The sequence below is a fragment of the Gossypium arboreum genome, chromosome 13 (genome assembly GCF_025698485.1).
Source record: "Gossypium arboreum isolate Shixiya-1 chromosome 13, ASM2569848v2, whole genome shotgun sequence".
Taxonomy (NCBI): domain Eukaryota; kingdom Viridiplantae; phylum Streptophyta; class Magnoliopsida; order Malvales; family Malvaceae; genus Gossypium; species Gossypium arboreum.
The window spans coordinates 9,160,054-9,177,808 of NC_069082.1; the positions used below are offsets into that span (position 1 = coordinate 9,160,054).

General features: G+C 33.5%; 2 protein-coding genes and 1 pseudogene across 3 annotated transcripts; 2 read left to right on the forward strand and 1 right to left on the reverse strand.

The window, feature by feature from the left end:
* Nucleotides 1-428: 428 nt before the first annotated feature.
* LOC108462895 (laccase-11-like) lies at nt 429-2,822 on the forward strand. Its single transcript, XM_017762807.2, has 6 exons — nt 429-591; nt 694-845; nt 929-1,173; nt 1,256-1,384; nt 1,463-2,386; nt 2,478-2,822. Exons 1-6 carry the CDS (start codon nt 481-483, stop codon nt 2,606-2,608), a joined length of 1,692 nt encoding a protein of 563 aa, XP_017618296.1. The 5' UTR covers nt 429-480; the 3' UTR covers nt 2,609-2,822.
* Nucleotides 2,823-8,666: 5,844 nt separating this feature from the next.
* On the forward strand, nt 8,667-10,935 carry LOC108461179 (laccase-11-like; annotated as a pseudogene).
* A 292-nt stretch (nt 10,936-11,227) lies between these two features.
* On the reverse strand, nt 11,228-13,723 carry LOC108461178 (protein RER1B-like). Of its 2 annotated transcripts, XM_053023683.1 has the most exons (5): nt 13,578-13,723; nt 12,851-13,047; nt 12,679-12,769; nt 11,921-12,101; nt 11,228-11,763 (listed from the first exon to the last, which is right to left on the reverse strand). In XM_053023683.1, exons 2-5 carry the CDS (start codon nt 13,026-13,028, stop codon nt 11,710-11,712), a joined length of 504 nt encoding a protein of 167 aa, XP_052879643.1. In that variant the 5' UTR covers nt 13,029-13,047; nt 13,578-13,723; the 3' UTR covers nt 11,228-11,709. The 2 variants fall into 2 exon arrangements, with proteins under 2 accessions (XP_052879643.1, XP_017616401.1); XM_017760912.2 differs by having other exon boundaries at nt 12,679-13,047.
* Between the last annotated feature and the right edge of the window lie 4,032 nt (nt 13,724-17,755).

Sequence of the window (17,755 nt, forward strand, 5' to 3'; positions counted from 1 at the left end):
AGAAGATAACGATTATAGGCTACGATACATTCGTTTACAATATATGTTTATTCAATGGAAACAAGTAAATAAGAAGCTTGTTCTTCCACCATATTTTTCAGGTGAGATATGGGTGTTGTGTAATCTACTTTAAAAAATATACGTATATATTGAACAACCCACAGCGGCTGGAATGTGAAGCAAATCTTTGACACTTTTCCTTAACGAAAAAGCTGACCAGCTGAAGGCATGCAGGCGAAGAATGTTTGGTTTTAAGTAGCTCTCATGTTTATATTTTCAAACTAATTTATTCAAATACATCTGGTTTTAGTCTTACCATCTTCCATTCAAGTCCCTCTCATATTTTGCTTACAAGCCTTCATGTACCACCTTTAACAAACTGATGACAGCATATATAGCTTAACCTTTAATTTCCAGGCTCTATAAAAACCCCCCATTAAACCATAACTCACCACAAGTTTAAGAATTAAAGCTCGGAAAATGGCAGTGGGCAAAATTTTGAGCTCAGGGCCAATATTGCTTTTCTTGCTTTATCTGGTTGCCTTGGTTTCGCTTCCTGCAGATGCAGCAGTGAAAAGATACCAGTTCGATGTAGGCATATTTAGTTAAATCAGTGGCAATGTTGTTTGTATATATTCACTTTTTAGCTGCATTTCTTTCTTTTAGAATATGATCATTGAAATGTTGTTTCAGGTTCAAGTGAAAAACGTTAGCAGGTTATGCCATGCTAAACCTATCGTTACAGTGAATGGGATGTTTCCAGGGCCAACCATATACGCTAGAGACGGCGATAGAGTTGTCATTAATGTCACAAACTATGCACAATATAACATGTCAATTCATTGGTACGCAATGCATCATTTTATCATATTTCTTTTTCCAAAATCGTTGTCTACTAATGCTGGGTTTTGTTTCGTGGCATTGACAGGCATGGGCTTAAACAGTTTCGCAATGGATGGGCAGATGGACCAGCTTATATAACACAATGCCCTATACAAAACGGGCATAGTTACACGTATGACTTTAATGTAACAGGTCAAAGAGGGACACTTTGGTGGCATGCACATATCTTTTGGCTAAGAGCCACTGTTTATGGTGCAATTGTGATCATGCCAAAGCAAGGGACCCCTTTCCCTTTTCCTCAGCCTTACAGAGAAACTGACATAGTTTTAGGTGGGATGATTTGATCCATAATGGTGAGTTGAGCTTCATTTTAGTTACACAATTCATGTAATTCTTGTTAATCGAAACGCAGGTGAATGGTGGAATAACGATGTCGAAGAAGTTGTGAAACAAGGGAACAAGTTGGGGTTGCCACCAAATACATCCGATGCTCACACCATTAATGGAAAGCCAGGGCCATTGTTCCCATGTTCCGAGAAACGTAAGCTTAGCGAGTAAATAGGGGATTCAGGGCAGGTCCTGCATTCTTTCTCATTTTACTTTCCTTTTTCTGGTGCAGATACATTTGCAATGGAGGTTGAACAAGGAAAGACATATCTCTTGAGAATCATCAATGCTGCACTCAACGACGAACTTTTCTTTGCAGTCGCAGGCCATAATATGACAGTGGTCGAAATAGATGCAGTTTATACCAAACCATTTACCACACAAGCAATCTTAATTGCACCAGGGCAGACCACAAATGTCCTTGTTCAAGCTAACCAAGCACCTGGTAGATATTTCATGGCTGCTAGGCCTTTTATGGATGCACCATTGACGGTAGACAATAAAACCGCAACGGCTATACTTCAATACAAAGGCATTCCCAACACCGTCCTCCCAATCCTTCCTAAGCTGCCATTACCCAATGACACTGCCTTTGCATTGAGCTACAATGCCAAACTTAGGAGCCTGAACTCTCCATTATACCCTGCAAATGTGCCTCTTAAAGTTGACAGGCGTCTTTTCTACACTATCGGGTTAGGAATTAACCCATGTCCAACCTGCTTGAACGGAACACGACTCAGTGCATCCTTGAACAACATTACCTTTGTTATGCCACATATTGGGCTTCTGCAAGCTCATTATTTCAACATCAAGGGAGTATATACAGCGGATTTCCCCGACCGCCCTCCTCAACCGTTCAACTACACCGGCGCACCATTGACTGCAAATCTTGGTACCACTTTGGGTACCAGGCTGAGCAAGATTGCATTCAACTCAACAGTAGAGTTAGTACTGCAGGATACCAATCTTCTAACTGTTGAATCCCATCCATTCCACCTTCATGGTTACAATTTCTTCGTTGTTGGGACCGGAATCGGGAACTTCGATCCCGCAAAAGATCCTGCTAAGTTTAACTTGGTTGATCCTCCAGAAAGGAATACGGTTGGAGTACCGACAGGCGGTTGGACCGCCATAAGGTTCCGGGCTGATAATCCAGGTAAGGTTCACCACAAACTAAACATGTAACATTGGTGACACTCAAATATTGGAAAGTAGTAGTTCTAAATCATTCGTTTTCCATTCTTCAGGAGTTTGGTTCATGCATTGTCATTTGGAGCTGCATACAGGGTGGGGTTTGAAGACTGCTTTTGTGGTAGAGAATGGAAAGGGACCCGATCAGTCCATTTTGCCTCCTCCAAAGGACCTTCCTCCTTGTTAATTGATTCCTTTTTGAGGCCAAAGTAGCATGGCTAACTCTTTTCAGTCTTACTGTTTTCGTTTTTTTTTTTTTCTTATCGACTCTTTCCTGCAATGAGGAGGAAGGTATATAATATAATTATATGAGATTCTTGGAATTGTACGTAATAAAATCTTCATCTTTGTATCTTACAGATACGAAATCAATTCTTTTTATATTTTAAATCAATTTTTAATTTTTTTATCTTAACATTTTTACAATTAAATTTAAAATTAAAATTAAAATTAATAATTATTAAACTTAATTAATCATTTTAAATTTTATACTTGTATGTAAATGTATGCATACATTTATGTAATTAAAATATTTTTGCTTGTATATATATTATTAATAGAATAAATATTAAACCAATAAATATTGAAAGCATATTAAGATAGATTGTACTCTTAATAAAAAGCCATGCTGGAAACAAGATTATTAGAGGAAATAATCATGAATTCCAAAATATGAACAATGATTTACGCAATAAGATAACTTTGCGCAATGATTTGCTATCCCAGCCCATGTAGTGAAAATTGACATTTGTTTTGAACAAACAAGGGGAGTAGAGATAGAAGCTGGAGGTGTTGACTGGTGATAGAATTTGTTGCTACAGTTTTTGTTATCTGTAGTTTTTTTAAATCTACTTTTGATTATTTTAGTTTTATTTTGGTTATAAAGAAAACTTATAAATAAAATATAAGCAATGGTTGGTTGATGACTTTACTTTGGTGCACCATTTACTTATTAGCATCTTATTTAGTGTTGGCTTAGCAGAGAACTAATGGAAGTATAGAAAAAATAAGAATAAAAGAGATGGTTGAATTCATTAACTAAGCAATCCTTGTATATATGTCTCAAGTAACAATCTCGACCAAATTTTATTTTTCTACTTGTACTAACAAGCTAATAAATTTTCCTAAGACTTAGTTAAATCTCCCTAGAACTTAATTTTATTAATAAATAAAAAAACTTTGCAGTCCTTGAGGCATTAATACTCTCCTCCTGACTCAAGTGCTGCAGACACTAAGTTTATTCCTAAGAAACTCAAATCGATTAACATGAAAAACTTTAGTAAAAATATTTGTCATCTGATCCTCTAATCTACAATAAGCCAATTTCTTCAGTATTCGTCTTCTATGAATTCCTTCTCAGCTATTGCAACTTCAAGAGTTGCCTCCAATTGTTTTCTAGCTTGCAATTCCATCTTTAGATTATTTAAATCAAAATTTCACAATTCAAAATCATCACCACTTGCTCCAAAAAAGTTACGAGAGTGGCCAAAGTGTCACCCCTTCCTCCAAGTTCTTGTGTCGTCACTATACTTGCAATTAACATTGTTTATGGTTTGATTAACAAATCTTTTTTGTAGCCAATAATCATCTCACCAACTTAATTCTTAAACTCAACAGCAGGTAAAGATGTCAATTTTTTCACATATGAAGTTTCTTCAGATATTTCATGTGTAGAAGATGATAGTTTATCATCAGAGAGAGATGCCAACTGTTGCTCCAAGAGAGTTACCTTTACATACAAATCCTCATTCTCAAAACACTTGTTTTGCAATTGTTCTTTTAGAATACGATTATCTACTAATTTTCTCTCAAGCTCAAAACTCGTTTCATTATATTGTGTCATCAATTTCATAATTGTCTGTTGCATTTCGACAAATAATGCATTAGAAATTGAAGCTTCCCTGCTCTCAATTATGTGTTTCCCTAAAGCCCTCAGTCGATTCTTTTTTTCTTGAATCTCTCTTTTTAAATTTTAAAGTTGAGATTTTGAGCTTTTAAGATCATTTGCAAATTGGTCCAACAGGTATTTCAAGGTACTGGAGTAAAATGCAATATCTCCAGTAAGCACTTTAACTTGCTCAACAAGAAGGTCCATTTGATCTGATGTCATTCCTTCCTGACACTTGGATGCCACTTGCTCCTCAAATGGATTCAATGAGAAACTCTTCTTCTGCATCTTGATCCTAAACAATTCATTGCCACTAGAGTCAATGATCAGACACCTTCCCTCTTCAAACATCACCTTGAATCCTTTCTGTACTAACTGCCCCACACTCAGCAAGTTTTGATCAATCCCAGGTACAAACCGAACATCTAAAATTAACTTAGTTCCAACACAGCTCCCTATTGTTGTTGTGCATTTTCCTTTCACTTCTAGGTACTCTCCATTTCCTATTCTTACTCTCGACTTCAATGACCTGTCAAGGTCTTTAAACAACTTCTCATCACAGGTCATGTGATTGGTGCAACCACTATCAACTAACCAATTGTCACATAGAGTGCTTGATGAGAAGTAAGAGACAACAAAAAGTTAGTCCTCTTCTTCTTTAATTGCAACATGTGCTCCATCTTGCAGCTGATTTCTTGGTTCCTTGAAGAACCTTTCAATGTGCCCCATCAAGTTGCACATTCTGCATTTCACATCTAGTCTTTTCAAACACCTAAAATGAGAATGATTTTATTTTCCACAATATTTACATGAAGAATACTTGTTAGAATATTCAGTACCATTACCTTTTACAATAATTTCTAAACCACTATTTCCATCACTCTTCTTCTCATTCCACTTCCGATCCTCTCCTCATTCACCCTACTGAACCTTAGCCTTTAATGCTCCTTCTATGATTCTTTCCTGCCTAATTAACCTCCTTTGTTCCTATGCTTGTAATGCACTAATCGACTCTACTACTATCAGTTAAATCAAGTCTTTGGTGTTCTCTAAAGAAGCAATTGTTGATTCATATTTCTCAGGCAAAGAAACTAATATTTTCTGCACTAGTCCACAATTAGAGAGATCAGTCCCGAGAAACCTTGCCTTGTTAGCAATATCTATCATCATGTCAGAGTATTCTTTGATTGACTCAGACTCCTTCATTTGTAGCCTCTCGAATTCTCTAATCAAGTTCAACACCTTCATGTTCTTGATCCTCCCATCTCCTTAATATTCAACCTTGATGCAGTCTCATATCTTCTTTGGTCGTCCAAAAGCCATAATTTTATTGAATATGCTGGTGAAACCAAAGCATAAAGACCAACCTTTACCTTAGCCTTCTTGGTGGTTCTCTCCTTATGCAGTTTGGTCTGGTTCATAGTTGGATTATTAGGAAGTGGAATCACCTCAAAGTCTTTCTCGACAGCTTTCTAATAAGCACAACCTTCCATTTATGCCTGCATTCTAACAATTCATGCTTGATAGTTCCCTCCATTAAAAAAAGGTTTCTTGACCCCGATTATATTTTCCTCAATACTTCACAAGTGTATCTCTCGATTTTTCTCTCAGAACTCTCATAAAAATTTTCTAACAGAACCCTCAATAAAAAGAGCTCTGATACCACTATTGGTTTAGTAGAGAACTAACAGAAGCATAGAAAAAATAAGAATGAAAGGGATGATTGAATTAATTAATTAAAAAGCCCTTATATACATGTTTCAAGTAACAACCTTAATCAAATTTTAATTTTCTACTCCTACTAACAAGCTAACAACTCCTAGTTTCTTACTCCTACTAACAAGCTAACAAATCTCCTTAGGACTTAGTCAAATATCCTTAGGACTTAGTCTTATTAAGAAAAAAAACTTTGCAGCCCTTGAGACACTAACGATATAGAGCCAATAGAGTTTGATATGATGGAGTCTAAGAGTTCTGGTAGTTTGCTTGATCAGAGTTTTAGTGCCTCTGACATAGAAATGGAAGTTCTAAAGCAACAGTTGGCTATGGCTGATGATGAAGACAAGGCGGCTTTAGAGGCTGAACGGAGGATGTTGCAACTTGCGCTTTTGGAGGCTTTTGCTCAACAGAGGCAATTGGTTGTTGCGTAAACTAAGTTGGTGAAAGAATATTCCAAGTCGGAAGACAAGTAGATTTTTTATGTTCAGAAATATTTTAAGTTTTGTGGTTATTAGACAAGTTTAATCATTGGGGCTTATGTTTGGGATAATATTGCATGGATAGCAACTTTTTGTTGGTTTTAAGCTTATTTTGTTGTTTCATCTTTTATGTTTTTATTTATGAATGTCTTCAGATGATCTAGTTTAACCTATCTTATGCCAACTCCTTTGTTTGGGAAAGATTCCTACTTATTTTTTTATTTTAATATTAAATATTAGAAAAAATATGATATTATAAAAATCAAAATTGACAAATTTAATATTAATATCCAAATCATTATAATTTTTGTATTATTTTAGTATTAAATATTTTTAAGATCAAACAATATTAATATAATTAATATAATTGTCATTGTTATAATATTTATTTCCATGAATTCCAACAAGCAGTGTGAGGTGACCACTTCAACTCCCCAATAATCTTACTGTCAGCATTCGGATGTTCCACAAGCTACTGCTTTGTCTTCTTCCAATCACAGAGGACTATGGATAAGTCTCTGAACTTGGCGGTTACTATGGTGACATCCTAGCTATCTTGACAAAAGCCACTAAAATGCCTTGTCTCGAAAAACTTGACTTTGAAATTTAGTTGGCCAAAGAGTCCACCTTGCATTAGGTCTTACAACACATCTTGTTCTTTTTTTCCTGTTGATTTATCTTTGAAGGAATACCTTGTATCGAACAATAAGATGGTCTTGTTGTTGGATCTGACGTAATAGAAACCCGTGTTAGCTAAATTATGTTCCTGTTGAGGATCGTTAATGAATGAATCACCACTGATTTCTAGATCCACACTTTCGTTTGCATTTAGCTTTGGAAACGGATTCTTTAATCACATTACATCCATGTCTTAATAAAGTCATCAAATATCATTTTTATTTTGATAGAAACTTCAAGTTAATTAAATAAAAAATAAAATGTAACAATTAATTAAAAGGTAGAGACGATTTAATCTAAGCTAGCAAGTTTACCCCATACACCCATTCTTATGTCTTTTTAAGCTCATAAAACTATTTGAAAGCAAAATACCTTATATGTGTATCTCTCAGTTTTTCTCTTAAAACTCTCATAGAACTTTTCTAATAGGCCCCTCAGAGAAAAAAGCTCTAATACCACTATTGGTGTAGCAAAGAACTAATAGAAGTATAAAAGAAATAAGAATGAAAAAGATGGTTGAATTCATTAACTAAGAAACCCTTATCTACATGTCTCAACTAACAACCCCAACCAAAATTTAATTTCCTACTTCTTCTAACAAGCTAACAACTCCTAGCTTCTTACTACTACTAACAAGTTAAGAAATCTGCTTAGAACTTAGTCAAATTTCCCTAAGATTTAATCTTAATAATAATAATAATAATAATAATAAACTTCGCAGCCTTAAGACACTAACAAGAATTGTTTATTGCTATAAATATTTTTAACAATAAAAGTACTTTTGAGAAATATTGTTAAACAAACACTTTAAGAGTCTAAGTTTCATCTCACATTCTCATTGCATATTCAATTGCTAAACAAATATGACATTTAGAAGGGGAATAACCATTGATATTGTATTTCGATGGTGCAATTTGTAGTAAGGAAAAAAAAAAGACTAAATTAACTTAAATTCACTGTTGTTTCTCATAAATACCAATTTAAGCCAAAGCCCAAGGTTTCGCTGGAGTTGCTTAAATTGAACAGAAGATAACGATTATAGGCTACGATACATTCGTTTACAATATATGTTTATTCAATGGAAACAAGTAAATAAGAAGCTTGTTCCTCCACCATATTTTTCAGGTGAGATATGGGTGTTGTGTAATCTACTTTAAAAAATATACATGTATATTGAACAACCCACAGCGGCTGGAACGTGAAGCAAATCTTTGACACTTTTCCTTAACAAAAAAGCTGACCAGCTGAAGGCATGCAGGAGTAGAATGTTTGGTTTTAAGTAGCTCTCATGTTTATATTTTCAAACTAATTTATTCAAATACATCTGGTTTTAGTCTTACCATCTTCCATTCAAGTCCCTCTCATATTTTGCTTACAAGCCTTCATGTACCACCTTAACAAACTGATGACAGCATATATAGCTTAACCTTTAATTTCCAGGCTCTATAAAACCCCCCCATTAAACCATAACTCACCACAAGTTTAAGAATTAAAGCTCGGAAAATGGCAATGGGCAAAATTTTGAGCTCAGGGCCAATATTGCGGTTCTTGCTTTATCTGGTTGCCTTGGTTTCGCTTCCTGCAGATGCAGCAGTGAAAAGATACCAGTTCGATGTAGGCATATTTAGTTAAATCAGTGGCAATGTTGTTTGTATATATTCACTTTTTAGCTGCATTTCTTTCTTTTAGAATATGATCATTGAAATGTTGTCTCAGGTTCAAGTGAGAAACGTTAGCAGGTTATGCCATGCTAAACCTATCGTTACAGTGAATGGGATGTTTCCAGGGCCAACCATATACGCTAGAGACGGCGATAGAGTTGTCATTAATGTCACAAACTATGCACAATATAACATGTCAATTCATTGGTAAGCAATGCATCATTTTGTCATATTTCTTTTTCCAAAATCGTTGTCTACTAATGCAGATGGACCAGCTTATATAACACAATGCCCTATACAGAACGGGCATAGTTACACGTATGACTTTAATGTAACAGGTCAAAGAGGGACACTTTGGTGGCATGCACATATCTTTTGGCTAAGAGCCACTGTTTATGGTGCAATTGTGGTCATGCCAAAGCAAGGGACCCCTTTCCCTTTTCCTCAGCCTGACAGAGAAACTAACATAGTTTTAGGTGGGATGATTTGATCCATAACGGTGAGCTGAGCTCCATTTTAGTTGCACAATTCATGTAATTCTTGTTAATCGAAACGCAGGTGAATGGTGGAATAACGATGTCGAAGAAGTAGTGAAACAAGGGAACAAGTTGGGGTTGCCACCAAATACATCCGATGCTCACACCATTAATGGAAAGCCAGGACCATTGTTCCCATGTTCCGAGAAACGTAAGCTTAGCGAGTAAATAGGGGATTCAGGGCAGGCCCTGCATTCTTTTTTAATTTAATTTTCCTTTTTCTAGTGCAGATACATTTGCAATGGAGGTTGAACAAGGAAAGACATATCTCTTGAGAATCATCAATGCTGCACTCAACGACGAACTTTTCTTTGCAGTCGCAGGCCATAATATGACAGTGGTCGAAATAGATGCAGTTTATACCAAACCATTTACCACACAAGCAATTTTAATTGCACCAGGGCAGACCACAAATGTCCTTGTTCAAGCTAACCAAGCACCTGGTAGATATTTCATGGCTGCTAGGCCTTTTATGGATGCACCATTGACGGTAGACAATAAAACCGCAACGGCTATACTTCAATACAAAGGCATTCCCAACACCATCCTCCCAATCCTTCCTAAGCTGCCATTACCCAATGACACTGCCTTTGCATTGAGCTACAATGCCAAACTTAGGAGCCTGAACTCTCCATTATACCCTGCAAATGTGCCTCTTAAAGTTGACAGGCGTCTTTTCTACACTATCGGATTAGGAATTAACCCATGTCCAACCTGCTTGAACGGAACACGACTCAGTGCATCCTTGAACAACATTACCTTTGTTATGCCACATATTGGGCTTCTGCAAGCTCATTATTTCAACATCAGGGGAGTATATACAGCGGATTTCCCCGACCGCCCTCCTCAACCGTTCAACTACACCGGTGCACCATTGACTGCAAATCTTGGTACCACTTCGGGTACCAGGCTAAGCAAGATTGCATTCAACTCAACAGCAGAGTTAGTACTGCAGGATACCAATCTTCAAATTGTTGAATCCCATCCATTCCACCTTCATGGTTACAATTTCTTCGTTGTTGGGACTGGAATCGGGAACTTCGATCCCGCAAAAGATCCTGCTAAGTTTAACTTGGTTGATCCTCCAGAAAGGAATACGGTTGGAGAACCGACAGGCGGTTGGACCGCCATAAGGTTCTGGGCTGATAATCCAGATAAGGTTCACCACAAACTAAACATCTAACATTGGTGACACTCAAATATTGGAAAGGAGTAGTTCTAAATCATTCGTTTTCTATTCTTCAGGAGTTTGGTTCATGCACTGCCATTTGGAGCTGCATACAGGGTGGGGTTTGAAGACTGCATTTGTGGTAGAGAATGGAAAGGGACCCGATCAGTCCATTTTGCCTCCTCCAAAGGACCTTCCTCCTTGTTAATTGATTTCTTTTTGAGGCCAAAGTACAAAGGGCATGGCTAACTCTTTTCGGTCTTACTGTTTTGTTTTTTTTTTTTTTCTTCTCGACTCTTTCCTGCAATGAGGAGGAAGGCAAATAATAAAATTATACGAGATTCTTGGAATTGTACGTAATAAAATCTTCATCTTTGTATGTTTACCGATACGAAATGCATTCTTTTTATATTTTAAATCATTTTTTATTATTTTTTAACAATTTTTTATAATACAATTTAAAATTAATAATTAATAATTATAAACAAAAACTACGTAACAAATCCCATTATACATGCATATGATTTGTTGAAGTGTGGGGATAAAATGAACTCATGAGAAATTAACGGCGACTCCCAAGACATTGTACTCTTAAGAGAGGAAGCAAGTTGGAAACAACATTATTAAAGGAGATAACATGAATCCAAAGATATGAACCATAAAATGGACATAAAATATAAAAAATAAAAATCAAACTACATATATACAAGAAAAACATTTTTGCATGTGTATATACTACTAATAAACTGTATCAGAACACACAAAAATAGGTACATACACGTACCAATAACAGGAACAAAAACAATAAGCCTGGCGGTAAACTTCCTTGATACAAATAGCACATAAATGTGAAATGGAAGTCAGTATGAATTGCAGTTTGGCAGTTGCACCCCATTAGCTTCTACAAATATAGATCACACAAGTGAAACGATTAACGTGTTGTACAAATTACTTGCCAATAATCTCAAAAATCTGTTTGACCAAATCTTCATCACCATGTGTATAGAAACAATAATGTTCCTGTTCTGGGATGTCAGCACTTCATAGGGGACAACTTAACTCATGTTTGTAATAACTGCGTAACGATGCTGTTTTTCCTTTTCTTTTCACCAAAGTCCATTTTTCCTTTTCTTCCCACCAAAGTCCATTATAGGAAGCTTCAATCCACACACAAGCTGCTGCCACTCGTAGAAGCTTTCTTACCAGTGTACTTCTGTCAAATATGGAAGGAGATAATTATCTTTCAAGCAGATGGATGTCAGAGACTGAACTTCCAGGTTGCCTCTAGTGATTAAAGTAGAAGAAAAACGTGCACACTGATATTGTTAAAATTATAAATGTGGGAGCTAATTTATGCGTTGGAAGCTCACCTGCTTTCCGATGTTCAAGGGGATGTACTCGTACTTGATCATATGTGCAATCTGACGCCTCATCGTGAGGACAAAAAGAACAATCCAGTAACAAAGTAGTATAGGCCAAAAGACAGGAACATCAAATAAGGAAAAGAAAGTCATAACAAATGCTATGCAGAAAGCCTTTGTCATGGAGTACCTGCAAAAATTATAAAACAGAGGTATTACACACATACTCAAAATGCCCATTCATTAAGCACAAATTCACATAGACCTCAAGCAAGAAAACAACTTCCCAAATGGATGAAGAAATATGACTGACTACAATAAATAATGACCGGCATTTCTATGCTATGAACGGAAAATACATTTCTAAACTGTACTTCCTTGGAAAAAGAAGTAAAAAATTCTACATTCTAAATAGGCAGTAAAATGCATGAGAAGGTAATGACTACTGGATTTGACAGATAAGAGCTAACGCTTTTACGCATTTTCCACATCTTTAAGTCAGGCATTGAATAGGTATAAAAGACTGCAATATCAAGTCAGGTATCACATGTTTCCACATCTTCTCCATTTTGGTAAATGACAAAGGGTATGTTTCCATCAAAATGAACAATCAGGCAATGCCTTCAACTTGGCCTAAATAGGTAAGGTGTGTCCCTTATAAACATATCACAGATTTCAGCATAGAAAACATAACAGAACAATGCCATCAATAAAATGCCTGAAAAGCATCATTACAGACGAGAAGCAATATATAAAGCTTCAATTACCAGAACTTAAACTCAGGTAGCCTACGAATAAACGGTTTGAATTCATCTGAGCCTTTTGTTGGCAGTAGAGGCCAATCAGAAATTTCAAGTTCTGGATCAACCAGAGGAGACAAAAACCCGATAAGCAAATTCAAAAGGTAGATCCCAAGGCCATATGAGACTATGTAAAAACCTTGAACAGAATAGACTCGTAAACAATATATAGCTGCTATAACAAGGGTTCCAATCCATCTATAAGTTGTATGAGGAGTAGTCTTATCTAGATAATACTGATACATCCTCCAAGTATCATGCCCCCATTGAGGCAAAGGTGAGGCCACTGGTGCCCTATCACCTCCAATACCCTCCATTCAGTATTAGCTTCAATTCCTACATCATAAGAGAAGAACCCAGTCAACTTAAGCACAAAGATTCATTAGGTTTGTTGTAAATAAACACTCATAAACTATGGTTAAACACTCCATCAATTTAAGCACTACTAGCAGTAAATCATCAGATATCACCACTTAGCACCATGAGCAATGAAAAACAAAAATGTAGCTAGTAATTCTCAATCAATGAATACAATGTAGAGAAAACCCTAAGATTATGTTTTGTTCAAGAAAAAAAGGAAAAAATATTGTTTTTATGCCCAGAATCTAGGAACAGATATAAAATGAAAAAAATCCCATCAATTACTGCAGCAAAAAATCAATCACCCATCACCAAACTTCCACCTCAGCTTTCTGACCAAGCAAACAACAACTTAGCATTCATAAAAAAAAAAGCTTTCCAAAACCAGAACAACCAAAACCCTAGCTTTACACAGCATATATCGTTGAAAGTAAAGAATCTACTATTAATTTTTTTTAAAATAATGATTGAAAGATTAAATTTTTGAAGTAGAAAAATGGGCTGACCTCAAAGGACTCTCCGTTGTTAAGCTTTGGACTCCGACTCTCCCAGAAACTGATTTCCGTTTCTTTGACGTTGTACGGGGAAGCGAGAAACGAGCAAACGTTTTTAGTGAAAGTTTAAACTTTAATCACTTAATTATAAAAATTTATAAGTTAGCCACAGAATTAATAAAAAAATTACAAGTTAGTATTGGCCGCTAACTTGATAATGGACATCTGATGTCGGATGGGTAAATTTATAATTTAATCACTAAATTATTAGTAAGTTTACAATGTAGTCACTTAACTTAATAATGTTACATTTTGGTTACTAAACTACTAGTAAGTTTAGAAGTTTACAATGTCACTAATCTTTGCATCATTACTCCGTAACCTGATAAACTAAACGGTATGCCTCACCTCTAATCTAACCAACTCAACAATACTTCATTCTTAATCCTGTCACTATTTTCTCTTTGGTCAAAACCATAACTAAGAAATTTCATAATCAATTTTAGACACCCTTACCCCAAACCAGCAATCAAATATCACCACAACCACAATCAAAACAAACAGAATACAAATAAAAAGAGAAGAAAGTTTCATGTTTTAGTGAGCCTCAAACAGGGTCTACTGAAGGAAAGAGATAAAATAAAAGCAAAGAAAATAGAATCAAAATATCAAAAGAAAAGGGAGACTCAAATATACCAGATTCGGTCAAGAGTTAGTCGAAAAGTTCCAAGTGAGGAGGATCAATCCAAAAGGAGGAAGTCTAGCAAAGAAAAAGAACATATTAGAGTCAAGCGATCATCCGATGATGGTGGATGAAGATCGAAAAGCTTCTACATTAGAACTTTGGGTTTAAACCAGTTGAATTTGGCCATTTCAAAGAAAACTAAACTAGAAAGTTGAAAGAGAAGGAAGAAAGCTCTGGTTCGGTGTGTTCCTTTGTCAACATAGGAGGTCGAGCGGTGGTGAAATTATTGGAACACAATTGTGAATGAGGTCCCTAAAACTTTCAAATTGCTTAACGACCAACTTGTAATTTTTTTTAAAAGAATTAAATGATCAAAATGTAAGCTTATTAATAGTTGAGTGGCCTTGGGAGTAATTATCCTATGATGAATAATGAATTAGTGGTCATATTTGACATTCATTACCAAGTTAACGAGTCAGTAGCCAACTTATAACTTTAGAATTCAAATATAATTTTTTTGAAATTGAGTGACCAAAGTGTAAATTTATTAACAAGTGTGAACTTACTAATAATTGTGTGACATTAGATGTAGTTACCCTTTTTCTTATGTATTATTTTGTTTCAAACTTTTTTTACATTGATACGTAAATTTATATACATTATAATATATTATATTTTTATGAAAAATTTAGAATTTTTGCATTTTAATGATTTAATGATTTTTCTGATTTTTTTTAATTTTTGTGAACACATGGCAGGTTTATGAGTTTTCTTTTATTAGAAATGTCAAATGGGGTAACAAAATAGACTAAATGATAGCACAGGGCCAAAGTGACCAAAAAAATTCTTTAAGTACCAAATTAAGATTTTGTGTATTGTACAAGGGTCAAATTAAGTATTAAACCTTTTAATTTTGAAGTCAATTTTTTTAGTTATGGTCTGTTTGGCACTCCAAATTAATTGAATAAAATTGAATAAAAGTGTAATTACTAGTAATCATAAAGAATTTTAATTCTCTAGACGTGTGTGGTGATAATATGTAATTATATCGTAATTTGCATAAACTGTAATCACACAATTACATAATTTATTTTAAAAAATATTTATTACTATAAAAAATTCAATATAATAAAAATAATTTCTAAATAAGTAACAAAATTAAAATTCAATCATCATATGTATTATGTTAGTCTAAAAAAATAGTTGATAACACAAATTACTAATAAAATAGCAAGAAAAATAAACAACATATAAAATTTTATCTAATTGATCTAGTCCATATTTGTTGGGTTATTCCTCTTTAATATTTAATATATGCTCATTATCATCATCTGTTGATCTTAAACCGAGTTCATCATCATCTGAATTTAAATATGCATCATTAATTAAGATTATCAATATCTTTTGTTTTCCATATACTCTACAAAGTAAGGATAGTCTCAATTCTACTTATGATTAAAGTTATGAAATATGCAATTTAGACGATCCAACCTTATTTTTTTTATGCTATACTAAGACAATGTTAATATGAGAAATTTTTTTAGAACAACATGTCTCCTCAATCACATTTCGAAGCCTTAAATGTCTTAAATTAAAAAGTTCTTGAGTTGTTTATGGTGTTTGTGTCTAATACTATTCTCTCAAATGGTATCATACCCCATAATACGGTGCAAAAAAATTATAATATTTGGGTTTATAGTTTAAATTGTTTGCAACTTTAATTATAAAAACTTAAATAAATGACTTATGCTAAATTATATTCCTTTTGTAATACATAAATTAAATTAAAAGTAATATAAATTTATAATATATAACCTTTATAAAAAAATTTATAAATCACTTCTTATAAATAATATATTTTTTCATAATTTTAAAAGTTTTTTTATAATATATTCTCATAAAAAATATAACATTTTTTATGAATAATTATATTAATTTTATGTATAGATACATAAATAAGTTATGTCTCTATTTTACCTTATAAATAAATATATTAGAAAACTTGTATAATATGTAAATTATTTTATAATAATTTTTTGGTCATAACTTTAGAAATATTTTATGATTTAAATAATATAATTATTTGTTATAACTTTATAAAATACTTAAATTATTTTTATAATATAATAATTAAGTATTTATAAATAAGAATTTTTTAGCCATAATTAACTCAGATACCGTACATATTCATGCTTGTAATATAATTTTTACAATTTGTATAAAAATAATTTTTAAAATTGGATTTGAGTGTAATTACCTACGCAACTACTTCAATTCTCATCTTTTCTAAGAATTGGAGAGTGTAATTGATGTGCCCCAAATACACCCAATCCAGTGGAACCCACAAATTACAATAATTACCTAAACATGGCACCAACTACAAACAATTATACTCAAATTCAATTATTAGATGACTTTTTAAACACTATCTTAATTAGTCAAATAATTTAATGTAGCTTATTTTTTAAAACATTTGATGATATGAAATACACATTCTTAATGGTAGATTTTGTGGAAATTTTCCAAAATTCCAACATTCTCCGTGCCTATAAAAGGTCATGATTTCTGAAGGGTTAAACACACTCAGATATTTTTCTCATACCAAAATTCTATTGCTCTCAAAATTCTTCCTTTTTCTTTTCGTATTTTTCAAACATTCCGGTGATAGAAAATGCATTGTTTGTTCGTTGATCGTTGCAAAGGTGCTGTTGTTTTGATCTTTGTGTTGTTATATCTTGGGAGACGTTCGACCAACGTTTCTCTAAGTACTGTAGGAGCGGCCGAATCTATCTTAAGGAAATTGTGTTTCACAAGCCTCAATATTTTGTAAAATCCCTGTTCTTCCTTCTGTTTTAAACTTTTATTCGATTTTAATGTTGATTGTTTTTCGTATTTGATAGATCAAATATAAATTATTCTATTTTTATTTTATATGTGTTTATTTATATCTAATTATTTTGTTCGCTAACGTGTTTTGTCTAACAATGACATCATAACATGTTTAAAAAATACACATTTGAGTAACTAGAATTAACCAAATTATAATAGAGGTAGACTTATTTAAGCATCAAGCTACTCACCTAGGTTAAAAAACTCATCCAAAATTTGAGAGATTTGAACAAAAATATAAAGCACGAAAAATAAATTTGAAAAAAAAATTAAGCTCGTTTAAACTTAAATCGGGCTTGACTCCATATTAAAAGCCCAAGCCTAACCCCACTTATTTTCAAGTTTTAATATATTATTTTTCATTTATTTTACATATTATGTAATCTATATATCATATAGAAAATATAATATATTATAATATAAATATTAAATTGTATGTTTAGAAATTTAATAAAAGGAAAATTATATAGCTGTGGTAAAAATCTATAATTAATAAATAAAATAATTGTTTTAAAAATAAAAAATAATATTGACAAATTTAAAAGGTTTTAAGTTAATCACTTATAAATATAAGTAAATTTAAGTAAAATTTGATACCCATATTTTAAGTCGAGTT